The sequence below is a fragment of the Sminthopsis crassicaudata genome, chromosome 1, assembly GCF_048593235.1.
Source record: "Sminthopsis crassicaudata isolate SCR6 chromosome 1, ASM4859323v1, whole genome shotgun sequence".
NCBI lineage: Eukaryota > Metazoa > Chordata > Mammalia > Dasyuromorphia > Dasyuridae > Sminthopsis > Sminthopsis crassicaudata.
In genome coordinates, this window is record NC_133617.1 from 753,772,493 (window position 1) to 753,796,150 (window position 23,658).

Here is a 23,658-nt window from a genome sequence, read left to right on the forward strand (position 1 = left end):
CTAAAGCGCAGGCAGTGTTGTACGTGATTTATTTTGTTTGCTGATGACACAATGCAGCCTCCAAAGCTGAGATAAGTTCTCAGATTAGTTCTCTGCTCTTGTGCTAATTTTGGGCTAACAATTAATACTAAGAAAGCACAGGTCTTCCGGCAGTCAGTACCACATCATCCTTATAAGGCGTCATCAGCTACTACAAATGGAGAAGTTTTGAATGCTGTGGAGAAATTCTCTTTCCTTGGCTGTCTGCTTTCCAGGGATGTCCATGCTGACAATGAGATTACACACACATTGCCAGAGCTGGCTCAAGGTTTGGGAGGCTCTGAAGGAAAGTGTGGGAAAGGAGAGATATTAGACTGTGGCTCTGTGGACCTGTTGTTCTGACCTCATCAGCATATGACTGGGAAACCTGGACATTATACCAGCTCCGTGCCATGAAACCAAGTTGTTTCCATTTGAATTGTCTTGGGAAGATTTCGAAGACCACCTGAGAGGATAAGATACCAGACAGGGAGGTCTTTTGTCAGATTCCAAGCATTCCGACTCTACTGCAGAAAGCTCAGCTCAGCTGGGCTGGCCACATTGTTTGAATACCAAACACAGGCTTGCCAAAAAAAGACTTTTGTGGAAAATTTGCCCAGGACAAGAGCTCACAAGGTGGTCAGAAAAAGCGGTACAAGGATACTCAAGGGCTCATTGATTGTATGACATGGGAGACACAGGACCACTTAGCATGCAGTGCCCTTATCAGAGAAGCTGCTGTGCTCTGAGCAAAGCAGAATGGAAGTAGCTCAGAAGAAAAGATAGATGTACAAATTTAGGCAATCCAGCCAAATGTTTATAGACACTATTTGTGCCCAATCGGGGCAGGGCCTTCTGAGCCCATACTGGTCTGATCAGTCACAGCTGGACACATTGTAACTCGACTCTAATATAGGGATGTCATTTTGGTGCTCTTTGAGAATGGAGGACAGGGGCAGCTAGGTGGTGCAGTGGATAGAGCACCAGCCCTGAATTCAGGAGGACCCGAGTTCAAATCTGGTCTCAGACACTTAACACTTCTTAGCTGTGTGACCCTGGGCAAGTCGCTTAACCCCAGCCTCATAAAGAGAGAGACAATGGAGGACAACCACCACCACCATGCATTCATATATGACAGTAGTATTCATATAGCAGTTTACATATGATAACTTATATACGGTGGTCGTTAAGTTGTTTTAGTCTTTTTTGACCCTGCATGACCCCATTTGGGGTTTCCTTGGCAGAGATCTTGGAGTAGTTTCCTTTTCCAGCTCATTTTACAGATGAAAAAACTGAGGCGAATAGGGTGAAGTGACTCGCTTAGTCACCCAACTAGATTTGAAGGGGTCCTCCCAATTCCGGGCCAGGTGCTCTATCCACTGTGCCACCTAGCTGCTCACAGACATATTTGTACATAACCCTCTTCTGCAAGTTGGTTAACAAGCATTTATTAAGTGCTTGCTGTGTGCCAAGCCATGTGTTAAAGCCTTTGGAAAAAGAGAAAAAAATAGTGATGCAAATGGCCCAAGCTCCTTGCTTGGCTGGATACTGTTGGGAAAGCAGCCTGGACATGTCAACAGTCATTTTTATTTCTGGGGAGGAGAGCTGACTTGGAAGAATGAACCCATTTTGGACAGAAAAGTCTGTCTCATGCTGGGGCTGCCAGGGAATGGTCCTTTATGCTTGCTCAGTTTGACTCCGTCCCTCCCTCCCCTCCACAAGGGGTCATTCTTTTTAGTTCAATTCTACAAATAAGGAAACTGAGACTCATGATGGGGAAGCTGTAAGTGGGAAGGCTCTTCAGATCTACTCTCAACAATAATGGGTCCCTCCTGTGAGAGGAAGGAGGGAGGGGGAAGGGGGGGAGGGGGGGTAAATCCTCACCCACCCAGATTCATGTCCCATTCTTCCTGGGTGCCCTTCCCCTCTCAATGAGTGCCCACGGGTGCATTGTTCACCCTGGCCAAACTATAGGATACCCATCTGGGGAGGGGCAAGAATCCCTCCTTGGCCAGAGAGCTGGCAGACTTGTTGGTCTGAGAGTTCCTGGTTCAGTGATAGGGAAAGGGGGAGATTAGAGGGAGCCCCTTCATTTATCACCTCTCCCGTTTCCCCTCCAGACTTTGCCTTTTAGTTTCCAGAGACAAAGGAAGGCCTTATCACATTGGCTGAGAAAACAGGGGCCTCTGGATGTCCTCTATGCTGGTGGGAATGGGGAGGAAACACAGAGAGGGGCTGTCAACTGGACAAAGCCAGTTCTTCCTCCCTGGGAAATCTAAGTGCTAAGCCTTGGGCTCTGGCACTGGGGGCATAGAACAGGCATCTTGGGCATGTCCCTACTCCCAGAACAGCTCATTCAGTCTCAGATTAGGGGCCAGGTCCTGAGTTCAAATCTTCATCCTCATTTATAAACTGTTAGTAAGTTTCTTTACCTCCATAAAATTCATGAGCCCTTCCCATGCCAGTCATAGGTAAACTGAGTTCCAGATGGAGTAAACAATGTCACCAAATAACCTCCAATAAATGTAGCTGTTGGACTAGGTGATTTCTACGGTTTTAAAGCCTGTGAGATCTGCTATCCGTGCTGACTCTGTCCCCTGTTCTGGCACATGAGCCTTGCAGGTGGGACCCACTCTGTTTCAGCCTTCAGAAAGTGGAACATTGGGGCAGCTAGGTGGCGCAGTGGATAGAGCACCAGCCTTGAAGTCAGGAGGACCCGAGTTCAAATGTGATCTAAGACACTTCCTAGCTGTGTGACCCTGGGCAAGTCACTTAACCCCAGCCTCAGGAAAAAATAATGGAGCATTGGGAGGTCCAGTGAGTGGATCCTAGCCAAGGAAATCGCCTCTTAGGTGTCCTCTCCATTGTCACTTCCAAGCAGCACTGCAGCCCCTGTAAGAGCCTGGTTGAAACACAAGCTGCCCCCCTCGGAGGTGGAAAAGCAAGGGGAATAGGAGGCCCCCCAGTGACCACAGTGGACTCCCTGCAGTCTGCTCAGGGCCCAGAGACAAAGTGCAAGGAGATAGGTGTTCATTAAGCACCTACTGTGTACAAGCTCTGCGATCAGTGCTTCACGGTATCTCGATCTTTTTACATGCTCCCATGAATCAGAGCAGTATAGGGCCACAGCTGGGCCCCTCTAAGTGACATCCATCTAGGAAATGGGTCTAGTTAGGGGACATTTGTTAGATGTGGAGGTGGAAGACCCACTGGTGACTTCTGATGAATGTCACAGGGCTGGAGAAGGAAAGTGTCTGTATTCTAAGCCAAAAAAGGAAGTTGGGCTGAGTTGGCCACTGGCTGCTAAGACATTCTAGCCAGAGGCCTTAAAAAGGTGGCTTGTGACTGTTCAGAAAAGGAAGCCACAATCACCTGAGGCAGCCCCCAATCCCTTTCTTTAGTTGGGGGAGCACTGGACTGCTGGAAAAGGAAGGGCTGGGGGCAGAGCCGTTTACCTGTGTTATAGCAAAGCCTCTCCCACTGTTCTTGTGGCCAGGAGGGCAGGGGGCCCTCGAGGGGGTACAAACAGATCTATTCAAAGCTGGCTCAATGACCGGTCCTTGGCTGCTCACCTGGAGAGTGGAGGGGCCCAAGGCCGCCGGGCTCAGCCTTGTGCTGTTTGCCATTTAAATCACTGACTTGGATCAGTGCTGGTGACCCGCTTCCACACTTTGCAGGGTGTGACACGCTGGGAGGACTAGCCAGCACACAGGGTGGGGGGGAGGGGGGAAAAGGGTGTCAGGGTTCAAAGTGACCCAGAGAGGGGAGAGCTTTGAACTAAACTGAATGAGATGGATTTGAATAGGGATGGATATGAGGCCTTATGTTTAACAGCCTTCCCAAGTGCAGGATGGACTGAAAAGTGTTTCTGAAAGTGGCCCCTGAGGTGTCATTGGGCAGTCTATGAATCTCTGTCCTCCTAACTAAGCCCTCTTTTCTTGGGCCTGGGATAATTATCCCCTTTGTAGAAGGAGAAACTGAGGCTGTCTCCTCTCTGTCCAAACCATGTGGTTCCCAGGCTTCCTTCCACTGGGCTTTCAGGTGGGGCCCACTGACTCCCCATAGATACATAGTTGCACAAAGTATGGATACAATGTAGAGCCTACTGACTCCCCTTAGATACATAGTTGCACAAAGCATGGATACAATGTAGGGCCTACTGACTCCCCTTAGATACACAGTGGCACAAAGCATGGATATAATGTAGAGCCTACTGACTCCCCTTAGATACACAGTGGCACAAAGCATGGATACAATGTATCTTTTGCATCTCTTTGCTACTTCAATGTGGGAGTTCTCAGTGAAGTTCAGGTCAGGGTTTTGACTGTTGAGTCCACTCCCTTCTTTGTGTTTCCCATCCAGCCTTCCCCACCCCCTCATAGGGCAGGGGGTTATGGGGCAGATGTCTGGGGGCCAGTGCAGCCCCTCCCCTTTGTTACAAGGTCAGCCACATCTCAGTATCTATTGATGGGCCGATGGGAGCAGCCTCTGGGCAAACAGAGGGCACTTTGTGTGGAGGAGACATCTGTTTCCCCTTTATCCCGCTCCTGCCTCCTCTCTTCCTCACCCAGAACCTGGGAAAGCTGGCCTGGTACAGCCTCCCAGGCAGCCTTCGGCCCTGATTTTTGGGCCAGCCAGCCAAGTGCTGGATTATTGAGCCCTCTGACCATCAAGAGCAAGGTGGGAAAAAAAAGGGTCAACCGTGGTGGGGGTTGGCTCTGTCTGAGACTCATGATGATCAGCTGCCCTTCTCCGTTTCCTTGGTCCCCTCTTCCCAAGAACAGTAAGAGCAGGGTTCCAGTCCTGCTTTACCTCTAAGTCATTGGATAAATGCCTCAACCTTTTCCCTCATCTGTAAAAGACCCTTCCTTCCCCGGCCCTCTTATTTCCTCATCTCCTAGCGAAAGGGCTCTCGCTAGTTGCCCCCTAAGGTGCCTTTGAGTGCTGGCATTGGGATCCCAGTCAGGGCTGCCTGCCTGAGTTCCAGAGTCAAATGAAATCACAGCTGAGGAACTCTGGGTTCAAACAAGGGCAGCTCAGTGGATATTGCTGGACCTGAATTAAGAGGATCTGAGTCCAAATCCAGCCTCAGATGCTTACTAGCAATGAGATTCAGCAGTGTTTGACTCAGTTTCCCCAACTATAAAATGTTTGAAGATCAAAAAAAATCCTTTTTGGAAAGCACTTAGCAGAGGGTCTGGTAGATAGTAAGTGCTTCCCTCCTTTGTGGGGCAGGTCAAGGTTGGCAATATTATGGATAAGCCAGTGAGATGATGACCGGGCAAAAGCCCTGGGAAACAAAAGCTCTGAGCATTGTGGGGGGAGCAGGTTTTCCAACTTTCTTTCCTCCTCTGGTCTCCCAGTTTCCATCGAAGACATCCAGGAGGTGAGGCAGGGCCACCAGACTGAGGGCATGGAGAAGTTTGCCCGGGATGCTCCTGAACCCCGATGCTTCTCCATCATCTTCAAGGATCAGAGGAGTAACCTGGACCTCATTGCAGATTCAGAGACGGAAGCCCAGCACTGGGTGGAGGGGCTCCGCAAGATCATTGTGCACGCAGGCGCCATGAACCAGAAGCAGATACTCCAGCAGTATCCTTTTGGCTCGGGGCCTCTGGGAATGGGGGGGGGGGGTGGACTGAGAGAAGGGCCAGGGACACCTCAGCTATCAGGGGGCTTCTCCTGTCCTCCTCACCCTGCCCATTACTGGGGAAGGGCCTTCCCACACTGAGAAGCAAAACCTCATTGACAGGGAGGTCCCCAGGGACACCGTGAGGAGCTGGGCCTAGAAATGGCAAAGGAATAAGCAAGGTTCATGCATAACAGAACCACTAAACTGGAATCCTGAAGAATTAAAGACCTGGGTGGTTCTCCCTGCTCCCCCCCCCAGAACTCTCATGGACCTTTGCAGCCAACTTCTTGTTCCCCCTGGAAAAGCCCTAGGCCGACTACAAGAGCCAGGATGAGAGAGAAGCTCTGTGAAAGGAGGGACACGCAAAGGGCCTGGCAGTGCATAAAAGTGCCCCACCCCACATTGGGCTCTATGAACACAAGCAACAGCTACTGAGGGCAAGCTGGGCCTGCAGCATGGGCTCAGGGGCCAGGGTCCCCACATCAGCCCATCCAGGTCCAGCTGAGCAGAAGGGGCCGTTCCCCAGCAGAGCTTGATCTACAAATAGGATCCCAAAGGCCCAGAAAGCCCTCTTTGACAGCCCAGTTGTGCAGTGAAGTCAGGAGAGTTAGGTTCTAGCCAGCTGTACAGATACAGTTTGGGAAGCTGATTGGGAGAAAGTGGACCTCAGAGCTGACATGAGTGAGGGGTTATAGCATATCCTTGTTCAGAGGCATATCAACATCTAGTCCAAGCGGTACCCCACCGTGGACGCCCACAGTCACATAGTGACAAGCAGGCTATCCAGCTGCTCTCTGATCTGCAGCCTTTGCTTTGAGATCTTCAAGGAGAGGCTCCCATCATTTCCTTAGGGCAGCCAATTCCAAATGGGGAGAATTCTCATTGTTAGGAAATCTTGCCAGACATTTTTCCTGGTTCTGTCCCTAGGCGCCAAAATGGGAAGAGGCTATTGACTTAAAAGACTTGGACCCAGGGTGGGTCTTATCTATCCAGTTTCCTCAACCGCTTCTTACATAATATCAGCCCCGAGCCCTCCCTACTCCTGGTCACTCTCCTCTTGACTTCACCTCCTTAACAGTGGCCCTTTTTACCTTGTCTAGACCCGAACGTCATACTCTAGCTATGATAGATGAGACCAGAGCAGACTGCCCGGAGAATGTCATTTGAAGCCTTCTAGAAGCCCCCTCCCCGACAAGATGCCACTGAGCTGCCTCATTCCACTGCCAATTCATGTTTGCTTTATAGCCCACTAAGTTCTCTAGATCTTTTTTTCTTTTTTCAGACTTTTTTCAGGTTTTTTTTTTTCAAACCTAGGTTTCCTTCATTCTTATGTAATTGACTATTTGAACCAATGTGTAAGACTTGACATTCATTCTTATTGTGCTTCATCTTATTGGATTGAGCCCAGTGCTCTAAGCTGGCAGGACTTCTTTGATCCTCATTCTATCCAGTGTGAGGTAGTTTTCTCTTTTAGTTTTGTCTCATGTGCAAATTTGATGAGTAAACATCTGTGCTTTCATCTTGGTCACTGATAAAGATGCACAAGTGCACGGGCCTAGTACAGATCCCTGGGGCACTCTATTGGAGACCTCCTTCCAAGCCGAAACCAAAGCAATAATGAGTCTAATCAGCAGAGACTCTTCACCTTGTCCACAGCTGCCATTGAGGTGGTCCAGTGGATAGAGTGCTGGTCCTCAAGTGAGGAAGAATGAGTTCAAATCCAACCTGGGACATTTGTTAGTTGTGTGACCTTGGCAAGTCACTTAACTGCTGTCTGCCTCAGTTTCCCCAACTGTGAAAATGGGGATAACAGCACTTTCCTAGGGAGTGATGAAGATCAAGGTAATTGTAAAGCACTTGGCACAGTGCCAGACATATAGTAGATACTAAATAAATGCTATTATCGTCACCACAAGAAAAATATTGGACACTCTATGAAACATTTTGCTAAAATCGAGATTAAAACAGAGCCTTCCCCTTCATCTTCCAGTTTCGTTTCCCTGGCAGACCTGGGCTTGCTGCAGCCATGCTACCTCTTTGGAATCTTGATGTTGGATGGCCAGCTTTTTAATGTTCCCTTCTAGAGTGTTAGAATATTCCCAGGAATCACAGTCAGCCTCACTGGCTTGCAGCTTGCAGAGTCTCTTTCATTTTTGGAAAAGGCCATTTGAAGGGTGCTCCAAGGTCATTCTCTGGCCCCACTCCCTATTAAGTGACTGCAATCTCTGTGTGTGTGTTTCTCTATGTCTGTCTCTGTCTCTCTGTCTCTCATCCTCCCTGCCATTTCATGTTTCTGTTTGTTTTCTCTCACGTGTGCATTGTCACACACACACACACAGACACACAGACATATACACATTTCTTGGGTCTCTGGCACATGCAAGTTAAAAGAGCTGATAAGAAGTTCAGTGACATCAAGCTACAAAGGCTCTTGGGGGTCAGAAGAGGCTCTAAGGCCCAAGAAGCCATGGAGCTTTCTCAGCATCACCTGGGGACTGAGATGCCGAGCCAGGAATCAAGCCCAGATTTTTAAATAGCTTTTTATCTTTCCAAATCCATGCAAAGAGTTTTCAATCTTCACTTTTGCAAAATCTTGTGTCCCAAATTTTTCTCCCTCCCTCTCCCAAAGACAGCAAGCAATCCGATATAAGTTAAACGTGTAATTCTTCTAGTCATATTTCCATGCTTGCACAAGAGAAATCAGATCAAAAGGTGAAAGGAAAGAAAAGGAGAAAAGAACAAACAAACAACAACAAAAAGAGGCTAAAATACTTTACTCTCATCCACATTCAGTCTCCATAGTTCCCTCTGAATGCGGATGGCTTTCCAACACAAGTCTATTGGAATTGCCTTGAATCACTTCCTTAATGAAAAGAGTCAAATCCATCACAGTTGATCATCGTATAATCTTCTTGTGGCTGTGTACCGTGATCTCCTGGGTCTGCTCATTTCACTCAGCATCAGTTCATGCCAGTTTCTCCAGGCCTCTCTAAAATCATCCTATTGGTCATTTCTTATAGAGCAACAATAATCCATACCATTCACCTCATTTATTCAGCCATTCCCCATCTGATGAGCATCCCCATAGCTTCCAGTTTCTTGGCACTCCAAAAAGGGCTGCCGCAAACATTTGTGCACATGTGGGTCCCTTTCCCTTTTTTATGATCTCTTTGGGGTACAAGCCCAGTAGAAACCCTGCCGGATCAAAGTTTGAGAGCCTCAAGCCCAGAATTACCAATGCCAAGGTTAGTGCCCTTTCTCCCACTTTCCTTACATCTGCCCACAGCTGGATTCACTCGTGTCTTCGGAAGGCAGATAAGAACAAAGACAACAAGATGAGCTTCAAAGAGCTGAAAAATTTCCTGAAGGAAATAAACATCCAGATGGATGACAGCTATGCAAGGAAGATCTTTCAGGTGAGATGGCTGTGCTTGTGATCTGGCCCTGAGACTTTCCCATTGGCTGGATGGTCCCAGGGCCTCATGGGAGTGACCTGGTGGACCCTCAGACATAGCCCTGGGTCTCCTTTCCTCACAGTGAGCCCAAACCAATTAGAAGTGCAATTCATCCCAGGAAGTGTATAAAGCACCTACTATGTGCTGGATATTGGGAATACAGAAACCAAAAATGCAAATAAAGCCAGCTCTTGCCCTTAGGGAGCTTATATTATGGCGGGGAGAGCCCATAGACCTAATGCAGGTCCCTAAACACCAGGCTAATACAAACAAAAGGGCCAGAGCTCCAATTCTTGGGGAGATGCTGTGTCGGGGCTGGATTGCCATGCAATTACTTCCCTTAGTTTTCAGGTGCAGGTAATACTTAGGCTGAGGGAGGGAAGCTGGGGCTTAGGAGTCAGTCCATGCAACCCGGGCCGGGGTCCTGGGGGTCTGGCCTCTGCCCCGGCTTGCTGCGTCCTCTCTGTTCCACAGAGTACACGCTCGGGGTGAGGTGCAGGGAAGAGGCTCCACGGGGGCCTAATGGGGCTCCTGAGTCATGTGATCCCCTCCTGGGGATTCTGAGCCAGGCCTGACCCTTGCAGGAATGCGATAAATCGCATACGGAATCCTTGGAGGACGATGAGATCGAGGCATTTTACCTGAGGCTGACCCAGCGGGAAGAGATCAACAGGCTCTTTGTGCACATCTCGGGCTCACAGGAGACCCTGTCTGTGGACCAGTTGGTGACCTTCTTACAGCAGGAACAGAAGGAAGAGGAGGCCAGTCCCCAGATGGCTCTGGCCCTCATTCAGAGATACGAGCCCAGTGAGGCTGGTGAGTGTGGCAGGACTCGAGGGCCTGGGCCAGCCCCAGCTCCCTGTTCTCACATGGGGCCCACCATGACTTTGCAGAGATCCTTTAGCTTGCCTCGGTTTCTAGAAACCCAGGGAGAAATACACCCACATGGTGATCCAGAGCCCTCCCCTCTAGGAGAGATGGAGAAGGAAATGGCTTCTTAAAGACCCCCCAGGAAGGGAGGGCAGGGTGGGCCTCGGGACTGGGTTCTGGAGGAGGCTGGGCCCAGCACGGTCTGATGGCTCTCTCGGGCTGCCCGGGGCCATGTCCTCCTCCAGCCAAGGAGCAGAAGCAGATGACCAAGGACGGCTTCCTCATCTACTTGTTATCCGCCGACGGGAGTGCCTTCAGCCCGGCCCATCGGAAGGTCTACCAGGACATGAGCCAGCCGCTTAGTTCCTACCTCATCTCCTCTTCCCATAACACCTACCTGATGGAGGACCAGATCACTGGGCCAAGCAGCACAGAGGCCTACATCCGGTAGGAACCGGGGGACGGGGGGCAAGGGAGGCCACATGGAGCCCAGCTAACTAGCAGAGGCAGGGAGCAGGGCCTCCCACCGGGCCTCTCCCCAGGAAGGCCGCAGACTCCCACCGGGCCTCTCCCCAGGGGCAACCCTTCCTGAACACAGTCCTGGACCAGCTAAGGCACAGGCAGGACCTTACAGTCCCCAATCCTCCCCTTCCAATGTCTCCAGGGCCTTGTCCAAAGGCTGTCGGTGCGTGGAACTAGACTGTTGGGACGGCCCCAACATGGAGCCAGTGATCTACCATGGCTATACCTTTACCTCCAAGGTGCTCTTCTGTGATGTCATCAAGGCCATCAAGAATTATGCCTTTAAGGTAAGAGGGATAGAGAGGAAGAGAAGGAGGGGGAAGAGGAGGGAGAGAGAAAAGGGGAGGGGGAGGAGGAAGAGCCAGGAAGAGGAGAGAGAAAAGAGGAGGAAGAGGAGGAGGAAGAGGAGGGGGAGGGGGAGGAGGAGGGGGAAGACCCCCAGCTTTCTGAATGTGTCCTTAGCCAGCTTCCGGGGGTGAGAGCAAGGTTTGCTCTAAGACTCTTGTTCCATGAGGACGTCAGAGTCACTCCAGGGTGGCTTCCTAGAGGAGGTGGCCAATTTCGGCTCTCTGCTCCCCAGGCGTCACCTTACCCAGTGATCATCTCCTTGGAGAATCACTGCAGCTTGGAGCAGCAGAAGGTCATGGCCCACCATCTCCGCACCATCCTGGGGAGCTTACTGCTTGACAGGCCCGTGGATGACCTGGTGACACACTTCCCCTCCCCTGAGGTGAGCCCGGGGGGCAGAGCAAGGAGTTCCGGGCCAGGGGGTTCTTGGAGGAGAAGGGGAGGGGGACAGAAGGAAGAGGAAGAGGAGAAGAAAGGAGGAGGAAGAAGAAAAGGAGAGGAGAAGAGGGAAGAGGAGGAGGAGAATGAGGAAGGGGATAAGGAGAAAGAAGAAGGGGATGAGGAAGAGGAGAAGGAAGAAAGGAGGAGAATGATAGGAGGAGGGAAAGGAGAACAGAGGAAGGGAGAAAGAGGAGGGGAAGGAGGAGGAGGAGAACCTTCACGAACCGCACTTCTTTCCCATTTTTTCTGTCATGACAAGCTGCTACACCAGAAAGGGTTCTTTTTCACCAGAAAGGGCTCTTTTTTATTCCCATTTTAAACATGAGGAAGTTGAGACATGTTAAAGGACTGACGCGAGTCAGTGGTGATATCTGGCAGTATCTGGATTCAAATCCAGATCTCTGGTGACTTGAAGCCGACATGTCCCCGTCACCCCCCTCGCTGGAGTGGCTCTGGTTCTGGGGTGGATGTGCCAGCTGACACGGCACAGGACTGGCCCCTGGCCCCTGCAGAGGAGGGGAAGGGGAGGGAGGGAAGCTCCAGGGATCCCCACTCGGGAGTGAGCCGGCTTTCCTCAGCGCTCCCCAGTGACGAATGGCCATCAGCTTTACACAGCGGGATCCTCACAATCAGCCCAGTGGGCGAGCTCTATGTCATGCCTAGTTTACAGAGTGAGAAACTGAGGTTCAGAGAGGTCTGAAGTGGGATTCAGACTGCGGCTTGCTGGCTCCTCACTCTCCAAAGGCTGTATTCCCTTTGGACGTGGTGCACCAGTGTGGGGGGCACCCCCCCGTAGGCCACATGACACGGCGCAACCGTGCCGTGGGGGGGGCTACCCGTCTGGGGGACCCTGGAAGGCCGTCTCATCCTCCCTGCCCCCCAACCCCGGGATAACCCCAGGAAGGGGTGGGGATGGCCTCTGACCTCGCCAGTGTGAGAGGCTTGACCCGGGCAAAGCCTCAGCCCCCTTATTTCCTCCCCAGCAACTGAAGGAGAAGATCTTGGTGAAGGGGAAGAAGCTGGGCGGCCTGCTGGCCAGCCTGGGGCCCTCCGAGGCCGCCGACGTCTCGGACGAGGACGAAGCAGCCGAGATGGAGGACGAGGCCGTGAAGATCAAAGTGAAACAGAAGCGCACAGTAGGGTGGCCTCGGGGAGCGGGAGAGAGTGGGCTCCGGCTCTGGCTGTGCTCCCCTTCCTCTGGTCCCACCGTCCCCATGCTCCGGCTCAGAATTGTGACCATGTGCCTGGGCATTGGTGTGTGTGTTTATGTGCAATCTGTTTGTGTACATGTGTGCATGTATGGCCTCGTGGTGCACATGCCTGTGTGTGTGTACTATGCCTGGTACATATTTGTACTGCATGCACATACATGGGTATGCATGCTGCTTTGTGGGGTGCCACAATCTGTGTGTACCTGGGTGCACACGTGTGTGCCTGTATGCATGGTGTGTGCACGTACTGCGTGGTGCTTACATGTATGTGCATTGTGTGAGAGTATGCGCATACATGCACTGTGTGTGTCAGATGATTACACGGGACAGCTCTCCAGTCATCCCCTAGCTTTCTGGGGACCGTGTGTGTGTGCGCACATATATGTACGTGTGTGTGAATGTGTACCTGTGTGTGTGAGGTCATCACGAGGGGCAGCTCTCCGGTCGTCCCCTGGCAGAGAGAGTGGGAGGCAGAGCGAAAGACAGAAAACCAAAGTGCTGAAGACATATCGAGAGCTAGAGAGATTCGGGGAGTGAGGCTGAAAAGGAAAGGGACGGGAGGCCTCCGCTTCTCCTCCTGCCTCCGCTCCCTCTCTGCCTCCTGCTCTCTGCTGAGGCTCTGGGTCTGTCCCTTCTTTTGCCTCGGCCTGTACCGGAGCCTTTGGATCTGTGTGTCCCTGTTCTGGGTCTCTGTCTCTCCCGTCTCCCGTTCCCCTCAGTCTCTGAGTCTGTCCATTTCTCTGGGTCTCTTCCTGACTCTCCATCGCTCTTCCCCCTCCCAGAATGACACACTCAAGCTGGCCAAGGAGCTGTCCGACTTGGTCATTTACTGCAAGAGTGTTCACTTTGAAGGCTTCCACAACTCCGCCTTCTATGAGATGTCGTCTTTCTCGGAGAACCGAGCTTTCAAAATGGCCCAGGAGTCAGGTACTCAGCCACACGCCCGGGTCCCACTAGGCAACCCCTAGATTGGCCGGATGGCACCTGGGGGCTGGGAGCAGAAACTGCCAAAACTGTATCTATTTGCCTCCCCCAAAGACCTCCCCGGGGCGGACCTCCCTCCCAGGGCCCAGCGCTTTGTCTGGCCAGCCCCAGGGGAGGAGGCAGACGAGGCTCAGAAATGTCTCTGTGTCCTAGAAGTGGGCGGCCCCCCCTGAGCTTTCCCCAAGTGGGCCTGTGGGATCTTTGCCTTCCAGGGGGCAGAGGTCCCCTAGTTCTCCTCTCCCCATGTAGGAGAGAGAGCCTCTAGTAGAGTCCCCTTCTTCCATTTACTAGTTAGAACTGAGCATGTCAAATGATCACATGGACCAGCATCTACAAGGGTGCTGAGTATTGGGAACACTTTATGTCCTACAGATGCTATCATGATCATGATTCCACTGGGGCTCACTTTCCCGGGCCTCAGTTTCTTTGTCTGTAAAATGGTGCACCTTTTGCAAAGTGATGAGGCTGGAACGAGATGGTGTGGGGAGTACTTTGGAACCTTTGTGAGGCTCTCTAGAAACATCACCTGCCACTGGGGTCCTTTAGATTTCCTTGCAGAAAGAGGGAACCCCCCCACATGTCTGTCATCAAGGGGTAGGCGAGCCTACCTGTGACTCAGGAGGATGGCTAATTCATAGGCTTAGAGCAAGGAGGGACAGCAGAAGCACTCTCCACCCCCCTCATTGTCCAGGGAGGACCCCAAAGCCGGGAAGGGGAGGGGTCTTATTCAGGGTCACACAGAGACCATTCATGACTGGATCTCAGGTTGGAGAGGCCTCTGGGGTCACGGAGCTCATCTCCTTTCCCTTCTGAATTCAGCTGGCCTCAGACTTTGGGGGCCAGGGAGGGATTGTCTGAGCTCTTGCCACATAAGGTCAGGAGAGCAAGTGAGGAGTGGGAGCAAGCAGGGATGGCAGCCTGGGGTTGAGCAACCACCCGACATAAGCCACCATTCTGAGGGTTCAAAGGTGCTTGTCGCCCAGGCTCTGGGACTAGGGGAAAAGCAAAGGGGCCGGAGAGCTAGTGGTCACGGGAGATGTATGGCTAGAGGGGAGGAGGCCATGGCTGTCGCCTCCAGCTTGCTTCCCCTTCGGTGAGGAGAAAGAGGGCTATGGGGGTGGGAGTGAGGCCCCGGGTCCTCAGGAGGGCCCGGGCTGGCCGGGGGATGGCCCGAGGTGGGCTGTGAGGAAGAATCTCTGCCCCAAATCAGGAAACAGCTTCATCCATCATAACATCAAGCACCTGAGCAGAATCTACCCCGCCGGCTGGAGAACGGACTCGTCCAATTATGGTCCCGTGGACATGTGGAACGTGGGCTGCCAGATTGGTGAGGGCGAGGAGGGGAAGGGGCCGGCCCGGGGCTGAGGGTGTCTCCCTCCCAGGTGGGGGAGGGGGCTTCAGGGAGCCATGGGAAGAGGGGCAGAGACCCCGGGAACATTCATTGAGTGTGCGCACGTGGCAACTCCCAGACGGGTTCTGGAGATACAGAGGTCAAAAAACCCAGTCCTGCCCTCGGGGAGCTTACCTTCTAGAGGAGCAACGCAACCACAGATCTTCGGGAAAATCCTTTCTGGCCCCCAGGAGGCAGGAGCTGAAATGAGCTAGCCCGGAGGGAGCTGAAATGAAGCCCCAGAGCTAGCACAGGGGGAGCTGAAATGAGGTCCCGGAGCTAGCCCAGGAAAAGCTGTCCTCCTTCCTGCTTCCCAAAGGGACAAGAGGGCAGCTGCTGGGCAGCAAAGATGGGAACCGGGCACCTGAGCTGCTCTTGCCAGATGCCTCTCCCCTTATAGAGAAAAGCCTAAGAGCTCATAGTAACAGCCAGCATTAGGTAGCCTTTGTCCCTCCCATAGTGCCTCACAATGACCCCGGCAGGCAGGTGCTATGATTCCCCCCTTTCTCCAGATGAGGAAACTGAGGCAGACAGGGCTGTGGCTTGAGCAGGTGGAAGGAGCCCAGCCCTGGGACTCCAGCTATCCCCATCCTCCATTCCTCCCCTCCGGGTGGCCTGGAGGCGCCCGGGCTCGGTTCCCTGCCCGAGGGCCAGCCCCAGCTCTGCTACTTTGTTGTTGTGCCCTCTCTGGAGCTCAGCTTCCTCTGTAAAATGGTGGGCCCGGACCAAGAGAAACTCTGTAAAATGATGGGCCCGGACCAAGAGAAATCTAAGGTCCTTCCCGCTCTGGAGGCAGGGAGTCTGCTCCCAGACATGTGGACACCTTCCTCACCGATGCTTCTGCCCCTCCCTCTTCCAGTGGCCTTGAACTTCCAGACGCCAGGGCCAGAGATGGACTTGTACCAAGGCCGTTTCCAGGACAACGGCCTCTCTGGCTACGTCCTGAAGCCCGCCTTCCTTCGGGACCCCAACTCCAAGTTCAACCCCCGAGCTGTGGCCGAGGGGCAGGGGTGGAAGCTCACCAGACTTCGAGTCCGGGTAAGGGGGAGGGATGGGGCCGAGGAGAGGACAGGGGGCTGTCCAGCCCCACCCACTCTGCCAGTGCCCGCCCACACCCCCAGATCTGCCAGTCCCCCCCCAGCCTTGACCCCTGCCCATTTGTTCTCCTGACTCCCCTTTCCCATCTAGGTCATCTCTGGGCAGCAGCTGCCCAAAGTGAATAAGAACAAAAATTCCATTGTGGACCCCAAGGTGACCGTGGAGATTCACGGGGTTGCCCGGGATAACGCCAGCAAGCAGACCTCGGTGGTGGACAACAATGGTGAGCCCGGGCTTCGGCAGGGAGGGAAGACGGGTAGGGAGGGCCGGGGAGGCGGCCGAAGGCCTGTGCCGGGGCGCCCCCCAGGATGGTGAGCTCAGCTTGGCCCAAGTATGGCCGTGACTGTCCAGGCTCTCCGTCCTGCCTGGCGCCGTGCTGGGCAGTGAGGGAAGTCCCAGAGGCACCAGACCCCGGGGAGTTGGAAGGGGCTGAAAAGAGGGGGCCAGGTAGAATCCTTTGGTGGTCATGCCAGAGGCTGTGTATGTATGTGTGCGCTGTGTGGCACGCTTCCACGCGGGTGCCACAGGGATCTGGGCACATGTGGCCTTCACGCCCTCCCTGCCTCCAGTGTCTGCAGCTCTTCAGAAAAACCTGAGCCTCTGTGGTCCCACACACAAAAGGAGGTTGCATTACCCCAATGTGTCCGTGTATCGGGGCTGCTGGGAGGGCCCTCGAGCATGGCTGCAAGAGGCTTCGGGCCCCCAGCTGGTGTCATTCAGACAGGGCCTCTGCCCTTGAGCAGGCCAGTGTGAGATCTGTGGCCATAATCTGGGGTGAAGGGACGAGGACCCCAAACCCCGAGAGTCCCATTTCATTACAAGCCCATGGGAAATCCTACACGCTGTAATGTTTCTACAAATGGGGAAACTGAGGTTCAGAAAGGTCCGTGACTAGGGCCACACAACCAGAAAGTGTCATTATATACATGGAGAGCAGAGGGCAATGGGAGGCTGGGGACAAGGGCCCCCCATGTTAGGGTTAGGAAGCAGGAGGGCCCCTCACTCCCCTCACCCCGGGCCCCTTGGTCCTCTGCAGGCTTCAACCCCCAGTGGAATGAAGAGTTCCACTTTGAGGTGGCCATCCCCGAGCTTGCCCTGGTCAGGTTCCTGGTGGAAGATTATGACGCTTCTTCCAAGAATGACTTCGTGGGCCAATGTACCATCCCCTTCTTCAGCCTCAAGCAAGGTAAGGGACCCAAGGACTGGCGGGGCCCCCCACTTCTAGGACCCTCACCCCCGGATTGCTCCCACCACCCCTCAAAGTCTCCCCTGCCCTAGGCTGGCTCATACATGGTCCCTCCTAAGTCTGTCTCCTCGGCTTCCCCCCCCCCCCCCAATTCCTTCCCTGTTCTGCTCCCTCCAGGCTCCTCCTCCTCTGGGGATCATGCCTTTCTCTAAGACACATGCAGATTCTCTTTTCTACCATCATGCACCTGGGCAGCTTCTGCTCAACCATCCTCACCCACACAAGCCGTAAGATCAGGGGCAGAGCCGACAGGTACCTTAGACACCATCCACACCGAGCACCTCCGCAATTTCATGGTTGAGAAGCTAGGCAGGTTAGGGAGAGGAAAGGGCCCGCCCAAGAACACAAGCTGCACCCAGAAGGATTCAAACCAACTACCTGGGACATGCAAGTCATCCTTTCTTTAGCACCTACTGAGTTCCTGGAACTTTGCGCTAGGTACAAGGAACTCATAATTTAATGGGGGACCACAAGCAAATATGGGCAGCCAAGCGGTGCAGGGGATGTGCAGGAGACAATCAGCAGTTGGAGAACGCCAAGATGACCAGGGGCTGGGAATTAAACTTAGGAGGCCCCTCACCTTGATGCTTTTGGTCCATGTTCAGACCGGCCAGTCTTTCCCAATTGAATAGTTTGAGTTCATTCGTGGTTAGTCACGTCTGGATATCTCCCTCTCTTCCTCCTTCCCTCCCTCCCTCTCTTCCTTCTTTTCTTCCTCCCTCCATTCTCCCTTCCATTTCTCCCTCCCTCCCTCCATTCTCCCTTCCTTCCTTTTTTCTCTCTTTTTTCTTTCCTTCGTTCCTTCCTACTTCTTCCTTCCTTTCTTTCTTCTCTTTCTCTCTTTTCTTTCTTTTGCTTTTTTCCTTCTTTCCTTCCTACTTTTCCCTTCCTTTCTTTTTCTCTCTTTTCTCTATTTCTTCTCTTCCTCCCTCCCTCCCTCCTTCTTCCTTCCGTCCTTCCTTCCTCCCTCCCTCCCTCCCTCCCTCCCTCTCTCTCTCTCCCTCTCTTTCTTTCTTCTCTGTCCTTCCTATTCTCACCAGGTTATCGCCACATCCACCTCCTGTCCAAGAATGGGGACCAGTATCCATCAGCCACGCTGTTTGTGAAGATTAACACTGAGAACTAAGGGGAGTGGAGGCCGTGGTCAGCCTCCTTGGCAGAGACTGACGAGAGGCTAAGATTTGCAAAGATCCAGTGATCCTTTGCCCACTTGGCGCCCTACTGGATCTTCCAGAAATGAGGCCTTGGGCCATCCTGGGACTCAGGAGAAGGGAAAGGTGGAGGCTGAATGAAAGAAAATATGCCTGACTAGGCCCCAAAAATGATTTGAAGAGCCCTGGGCTATGGAACCGGAACTTGGGGATCCCTGTCAGGCTACCCGGTGGGTCTGGGGGGATGTCCCTTCTTCCCACCCCTGAACTAAAGGGGCCTCGAGATCTGGGAGTGCCAATTCCTTCACCTCCAGACGGACGCCCGCTTGCTCTTGGTCACATGGATCCTGCGGCCCCAAAGGGCTTTGAGACCTTTCTCCAGCCCCTCCTTGGGTGGTACCTCAAGGAGATGGGGGTCTGGCCCTTGGGATGGCAGGAAGGAGGAAGATACCTTTGACCTGGAGGGAGGGGGGAGATGTCCCCTGAATTGTGTCGGGGTGAATTCAAGTAGAAACGTTACACTACAGCTGTCCCTGTGCTTGGACGCCTGCTTTGAGTTTTAATAAAGTTAGGATGACCTCACGCTCCAGCGAGCACAACCTTTGGCCTGGCTTCCTGGACCCGGGCTCAGGACTGGCCCTCTGGTCCGACAGTCTGCTCTTCCCTGGGGCCCCAGCCTCCTGAAGGCCCCAGGGGCTCCTTTGGAGGCCCTCCTGTTTGGGAGCTGCCCGGAAGTGTGTGGGATGGGAGATCGGGCCTCGTTCAGTCACTGTCATTGACTCCATGGGCTGAGGAGAGGGGGGGGAGTTGCTGTCTTTCCCCACCCCCCAAACAAGAGCTCAGCCTGGAGCCCCCCCCCCCAGCAGAGCCTGGGGGAAAGTCAGGAAAAGGAGTTTGGGCCCTCCCCCACACACACTGCCCCGTCCAGGGCCCCAGGGTGTCCTGTGTACGTAGCTGGGGGCGCTCCCTCTCCTGCACTTCCACTCCACCCTCACAGCGGCAGGGGGTGAGACTCGCTCCACTGCCCAGGAAGATGAACTCTGTCTGCTGACCCCAGGCTGCCCACCCCCTGCCCCTGCCCGGGCTGCCCTTCAGGCCAACGGAGGGGATGTGCTGGTCAGGAAGGTCAAGAAGCCTTTATTGTCGGACCGCAGGGCACGGGGGGGGGGGGGGGGCCCAGACCATCCGGCCTTGGCTCTGCAGGGCACAGGGGGGGCGGCCCAGACCATCCGGCCTTGGCTCTGTGGGGGGAGCCCAAGGGTATGGCTGATCCCCCCCACTCAGAACTCCAGGGAGGAGCCGTGTCCCCGTGGGCCTGGAATCAGTGGTAGGATGGGCCAGCCCAGGGAGCTGAGGGGGGGCTAGGCCAGCCAGGGAGCTGAGGGGGGGCTAGGCAGCCAGGGAGCTGAGGGGGGGCTAGGCAGCCAGGGAGCTGAGGGGGGGCTAGGCAGCCAGGGAGCTGAGGGGGGGGCTAGGCCAGCCAGGGAGCTGAGGGGGGGCTAGGCAGCCAGGGAGCTGAGGGGGGGCTAGGCAGCCAGGGAGCTGAGGGGGGGCTAGGCCAGCCAGGGAGCTGAGGGGGGGCTAGGCCAGCCAGGGAGCTGAGGGGGTCTAGGCCAGCCAGGGAGCTGAGGGGGGGGCTAGGCCAGCCAGGGAGCTGAGGGGGGGCTAGGCCAGCCAGGGAGCTGAGGGGGGGCTAGGCCAGGGAGCTGAGGGGGAGCTAGGCCAGCCAGGGAGCTGAGGGGGGGCTAGGCCAGCCAGGGAGCTGAGGGGGGGCTGGGCCAGCCAGGGAGCTGATGGGGGGCTGGGCCAGCAGCTTTAGGGATGCCTCCCAAAGGACAGGAACAGAAGTGGGGAGTGTGAGCACGCTGGGGAGCACTGGCAGGCCGTGCCTCAAAACAGGCCGTGCTGCTTCTTCTCACTCTGCTGCTTCCACTTGGCCATCCGGTAGAACTCGTCCTTGGATTTGCCAAAGAGGTCTTGGAAGTCAGAGTCTGAAAGGTAGAACTGGGGAGGCGAGAAGGGGCAGGGGCTCAGGCTGGGCTCAGGCTCGGCTGCCTGGGGGGTGTCTGGAGAATCAGGCCGGCCCCTACTGCCAAACCAACATGCCCAGGGCACAGACCTGCCCCCCCCCCCCAGCGCCAGCCCCCCTCGGCTGGGCACTCAGGGCCCACTGACCTCTCTGCCTCCTGGGGTGTGACCTGAGCTCCTCCTAATGGCATCTCCCACCTCCTTGTCTTTGCCCAGGCTGTTCCCCACACCAGGAGTGCACCCACCCTCTCCTCCCCTCAAGCTGAGTTCCGTGTCAGTTCTTTAACAGAAGGCTACTTGTCTTTGTAACCTCAGAGCACACAGCAGGTGCTTAATAGAAGCACCTCACCCTGCCCGACCTGATTCCACTATGGAAGCTCCCTGGGCGAGAGGTGCCGGGGACCTACTAGAGGGTGAGGGAGCTAAAGGCCCCCAGCCCAGGCCCATTAGGCCTCAGGTCCAATAATGTTGCCCACAGTGCCAGGCACTGTGCAGAAGGTCTGAGTTCAAAGCCAGCCTCAGCCGCTGGCTGCATGACCATGCACCAGTCACTTCTGCCTGCCTCAGTTTCCTCCTCTGCAAAAATGGGGTCATCTTAGCACTTACCTCAGAGATTGTGAGGGTCTTACTATTCTCAGGGCCTCCTAGGACTGTTATTATCCTTGGTCTCCCCCTGCCTCCCCCACCGGCAGCAGCCCCAGGGGCATCTGGACATAATGGAACCGAGGCCCCAGCCGTCTCCCCCACTCCTGAGGCACCCCCTTCCTGGGCCTGGCCCCCTCCCCCACTCCTGAGGCACCCTCTTCTCTCCCCCCGCCCTCACCTCTTTCCTGGACGGATCCACTCCTTCAGGCAGATCCTCCACAGCCTTGTTGATCAGTTGCTCGCGGGGGATGGGGGCCGCGGGGGGGCCGGGGGCGGCTGGCGGGGGGCAGTTGGGCGCAGGGGGCGCGTCGCTGCTGTTGCAGTTGCTGTTGCTGCTGTAGTAGCTGCTGCTGGGGCTGCTGGAGCTGGAGCTGAGGTCGCTGCTCGGCGGCTTGGGGGCCGTGGCGGGGGTCCCGGCGGGGCCCTCGGAGGGCGTCAGCGGGGCCGCCTCCCCCGGGGTGCCGGGCCGCTCCTCGGACAGCCACTGCAGCAGGTTGATGTTGCTGAGTTCCTGTGGCCCAGGAGAGAGGGCCTGAGCCGTGGGCGGGCAGTGAGGAAGGGCCCGGCAGGCGGCTCTGGTGCCCTGGCACTGCCACCCGGGGTCTGGAACCGGCCCCGCCTCTGCTGACACTCTGGGCCTCAGTGTCCCCATTTGTCAAAGGCTCACAAGTGCTCCCTGCCCCGCTTGCCTCACAGGGCCGCAGTGAGAACCACAGGGATGAGGAGGGTCCCGGGAAATTCAGCCCCTCCTGCCCCCCCAGACCCTTCCAGGGGCTCCCTCGGACAAGAGGCCAGCCGGCCTGGGCCAGGGGAAGATGCCTGGGAAAGCCGCGCCTTCTGGGGCCTCCCCTGCCTCGGTTTACCCAGAGGGAGCTGTCCGGATCTGTGGCTGGCAGACGGGCCAGCCCGGGAACAGTCACCGAGTCTGGGCTGGGCCGGGGCCCCAGGGGCAGTGCGCTTACCACAGTCATCTCCGAGATGGCGGCCAGATCGCCCAGGCTGCTCTTCAGCTCCTCATAGGATCGGCCGTTCTGAGGGGTGCAGGGGAGGGGGCTGTCGGAACTGAAGGGGCTGGGGCGGATGGGGGAGGGGCTAGATGGGGGAGGGGCTGGGGCGGAGATGGGGAGGGGACTGGGGCAGAGTTGGGGGGGGACTGGGGCGGAGGTGGGGGGGGGCTGGGGCGGATGGGGGAGGGGCTGGGACAGATGGGGGAAGGGCTAGATGGGAGAGGGGCTGGGACAGAGATGGGGAGGGGACTGGGGCGGAGGTGGGGAGGGGCAGCGCAGGGCTCACATTCCACTTGTAGGGGTCCCAAGCACTGAACCAGCCGGTGAAAGTGAGGGGCTCATGGCCCTGCTTGACCACAATGACGGGGGTCGCGGGGTCCCTGCCCGCCGGGTGGCTCTTGAGGTACTCCCGGGCCACGGCCACGGAGTCCTTCTTCTCGTAGGCGCTGGAGTCTTTCCCAATCCACAGGAAAACCTGCGGGAGGGAAAGCCGCCCTGCTGCCCCCGGGAGCCCCTCTCCTGGGCGGGCGGCCTCCGGGGCTCTCCCAGCAGGGGGGGGGGGCGGACCCCCCCCCCCCAGGTCCATGAAGCCAGAGGGCAAGCTTGGGCTGGAGCCGGGGGCGCCCCCTAGCGGCCGCTCTCAGTGCTCTCCCCGACCAGAGTTCTCGCGGGGGAGGGGGCTCCCCGGCTTCTCCCCCCCCCCCCAGCACCTCCAGCGCTAGAACGAGTCCCCGGAGCTTCCCCGGGCGCCGCTTCCTTCCCCTCATTAAGCGGGAGCCAAAGCCCGCCGAGGCCCCGGGCCACGCGGCTGCTTTCCTGCTCAGCGTCAGGCCCTGGGCTTCTCAGGCAGGGCACCCTCCCACCGCTGCCCCGCCCGCCCGGCTCGGAGCCCCCGCCCCGCAGGAAGGAGCACGAGCTCCCGGCGCCTCAGCTCAGCTTTCCCCGCTCACCTCCATCTCTTCCCCTTAGAACGAGACTCAAGCCCACACTCTCCTTGTTTCTGGGAGGCCGAGGGAGCCCGCTGCCCGCCTGTGGCTCCCCTTACCGGCCCAGTGCCCCCACTGCCCCCCCAGGAGCATGGCAGCTCCCCGAGCTGGCAGACTTTTGTGTACACTGACTTAGTATACAGCAGGTACTAAATAAATGCTCCACATTCACTGGATTTCCTGGTGCTTCTGACACTCATCTCACACAGTGGTGCAGCCATTTACACCCACTCCTGCCCCGCCCCCCTTCCAAAAACCTCGTTCAGATGGAGGGGGGGCTCCATACATGATCATTCCAGAGTTTCCCATCTGTGCATACCCTTCCCCCCACGGGGAGCCCAGAGCCAGGCAGGCTCTTTCCATGATCCCACACTGCCTTTGATGCCTCCGGAACACAAGCAGGGGCACCCCCGGCTTCTCTGCCTCTTGCACACACATGTCTCACACATTCTCTGACAGACATGTTTGTAGGACATGGCAGAGAAAGGGAAGAGGCAGGGAGGGGAGGGAAGGGAATGCAAGGAAAGAGGAAGGGAGGAAGGAAGGAAGGAAGGAAGGAAGGAGGGAAAGAAGGAAGGAAGGAAGGAAGGAAGGAAGGAAGGAAGGAAGGAAGGAAGGAAGGAAGG

General features: G+C 55.6%; 2 protein-coding genes and 1 long non-coding RNA gene across 12 annotated transcripts in view; 1 reads left to right on the forward strand and 2 right to left on the reverse strand.

Annotated features, from left to right (window-relative positions):
- Positions 1-18,965, forward strand: part of PLCD1 (phospholipase C delta 1) — a 52,394-nt gene extending 33,429 nt beyond the window's left edge. For all 3 annotated transcript variants that reach the window (XM_074284550.1, XM_074284552.1, XM_074284551.1), the window contains 13 exons: positions 5,382-5,610; positions 8,937-9,066; positions 9,690-9,921; positions 10,221-10,422; positions 10,640-10,784; positions 11,078-11,227; positions 12,270-12,422; positions 13,280-13,424; positions 14,692-14,808; positions 15,731-15,909; positions 16,060-16,192; positions 17,006-17,155; positions 18,256-18,965. In XM_074284550.1, coding sequence (XP_074140651.1) covers positions 5,382-5,610; positions 8,937-9,066; positions 9,690-9,921; positions 10,221-10,422; positions 10,640-10,784; positions 11,078-11,227; positions 12,270-12,422; positions 13,280-13,424; positions 14,692-14,808; positions 15,731-15,909; positions 16,060-16,192; positions 17,006-17,155; positions 18,256-18,341 — 2,051 coding nt within the window. In that variant the 3' untranslated portion in view covers positions 18,342-18,965. The remainder of the gene's footprint in view (positions 1-5,381; positions 5,611-8,936; positions 9,067-9,689; positions 9,922-10,220; positions 10,423-10,639; positions 10,785-11,077; positions 11,228-12,269; positions 12,423-13,279; positions 13,425-14,691; positions 14,809-15,730; positions 15,910-16,059; positions 16,193-17,005; positions 17,156-18,255) is intronic.
- On the reverse strand, positions 11,567-15,740 carry LOC141552109 (uncharacterized). The gene is made up of 3 exons (XR_012485061.1): positions 15,007-15,740; positions 12,211-12,948; positions 11,567-11,945 (listed from the first exon to the last, which is right to left on the reverse strand). It is a non-coding gene; the product is annotated as an uncharacterized LOC141552109 (long non-coding RNA).
- Positions 18,966-19,842: 877 nt separating the features above from the next.
- VILL (villin like) overlaps positions 19,843-23,658 on the reverse strand; it is a 30,385-nt gene continuing 26,569 nt past the window's right edge. For 5 of the 8 annotated variants that reach the window (XM_074284544.1, XM_074284547.1, XM_074284545.1 and 2 more), the window contains exons 17-20: positions 22,333-22,521; positions 22,002-22,070; positions 21,218-21,571; positions 19,975-20,370 (exon numbers count right to left, since the gene is read on the reverse strand). In XM_074284544.1, the coding sequence (XP_074140645.1) occupies positions 20,257-20,370; positions 21,218-21,571; positions 22,002-22,070; positions 22,333-22,521 (726 nt within the window). In that variant the 3' untranslated portion in view covers positions 19,975-20,256. The other 3 variants (XR_012485059.1, XR_012485060.1, XM_074284548.1) reach the window with 3 other exon arrangements.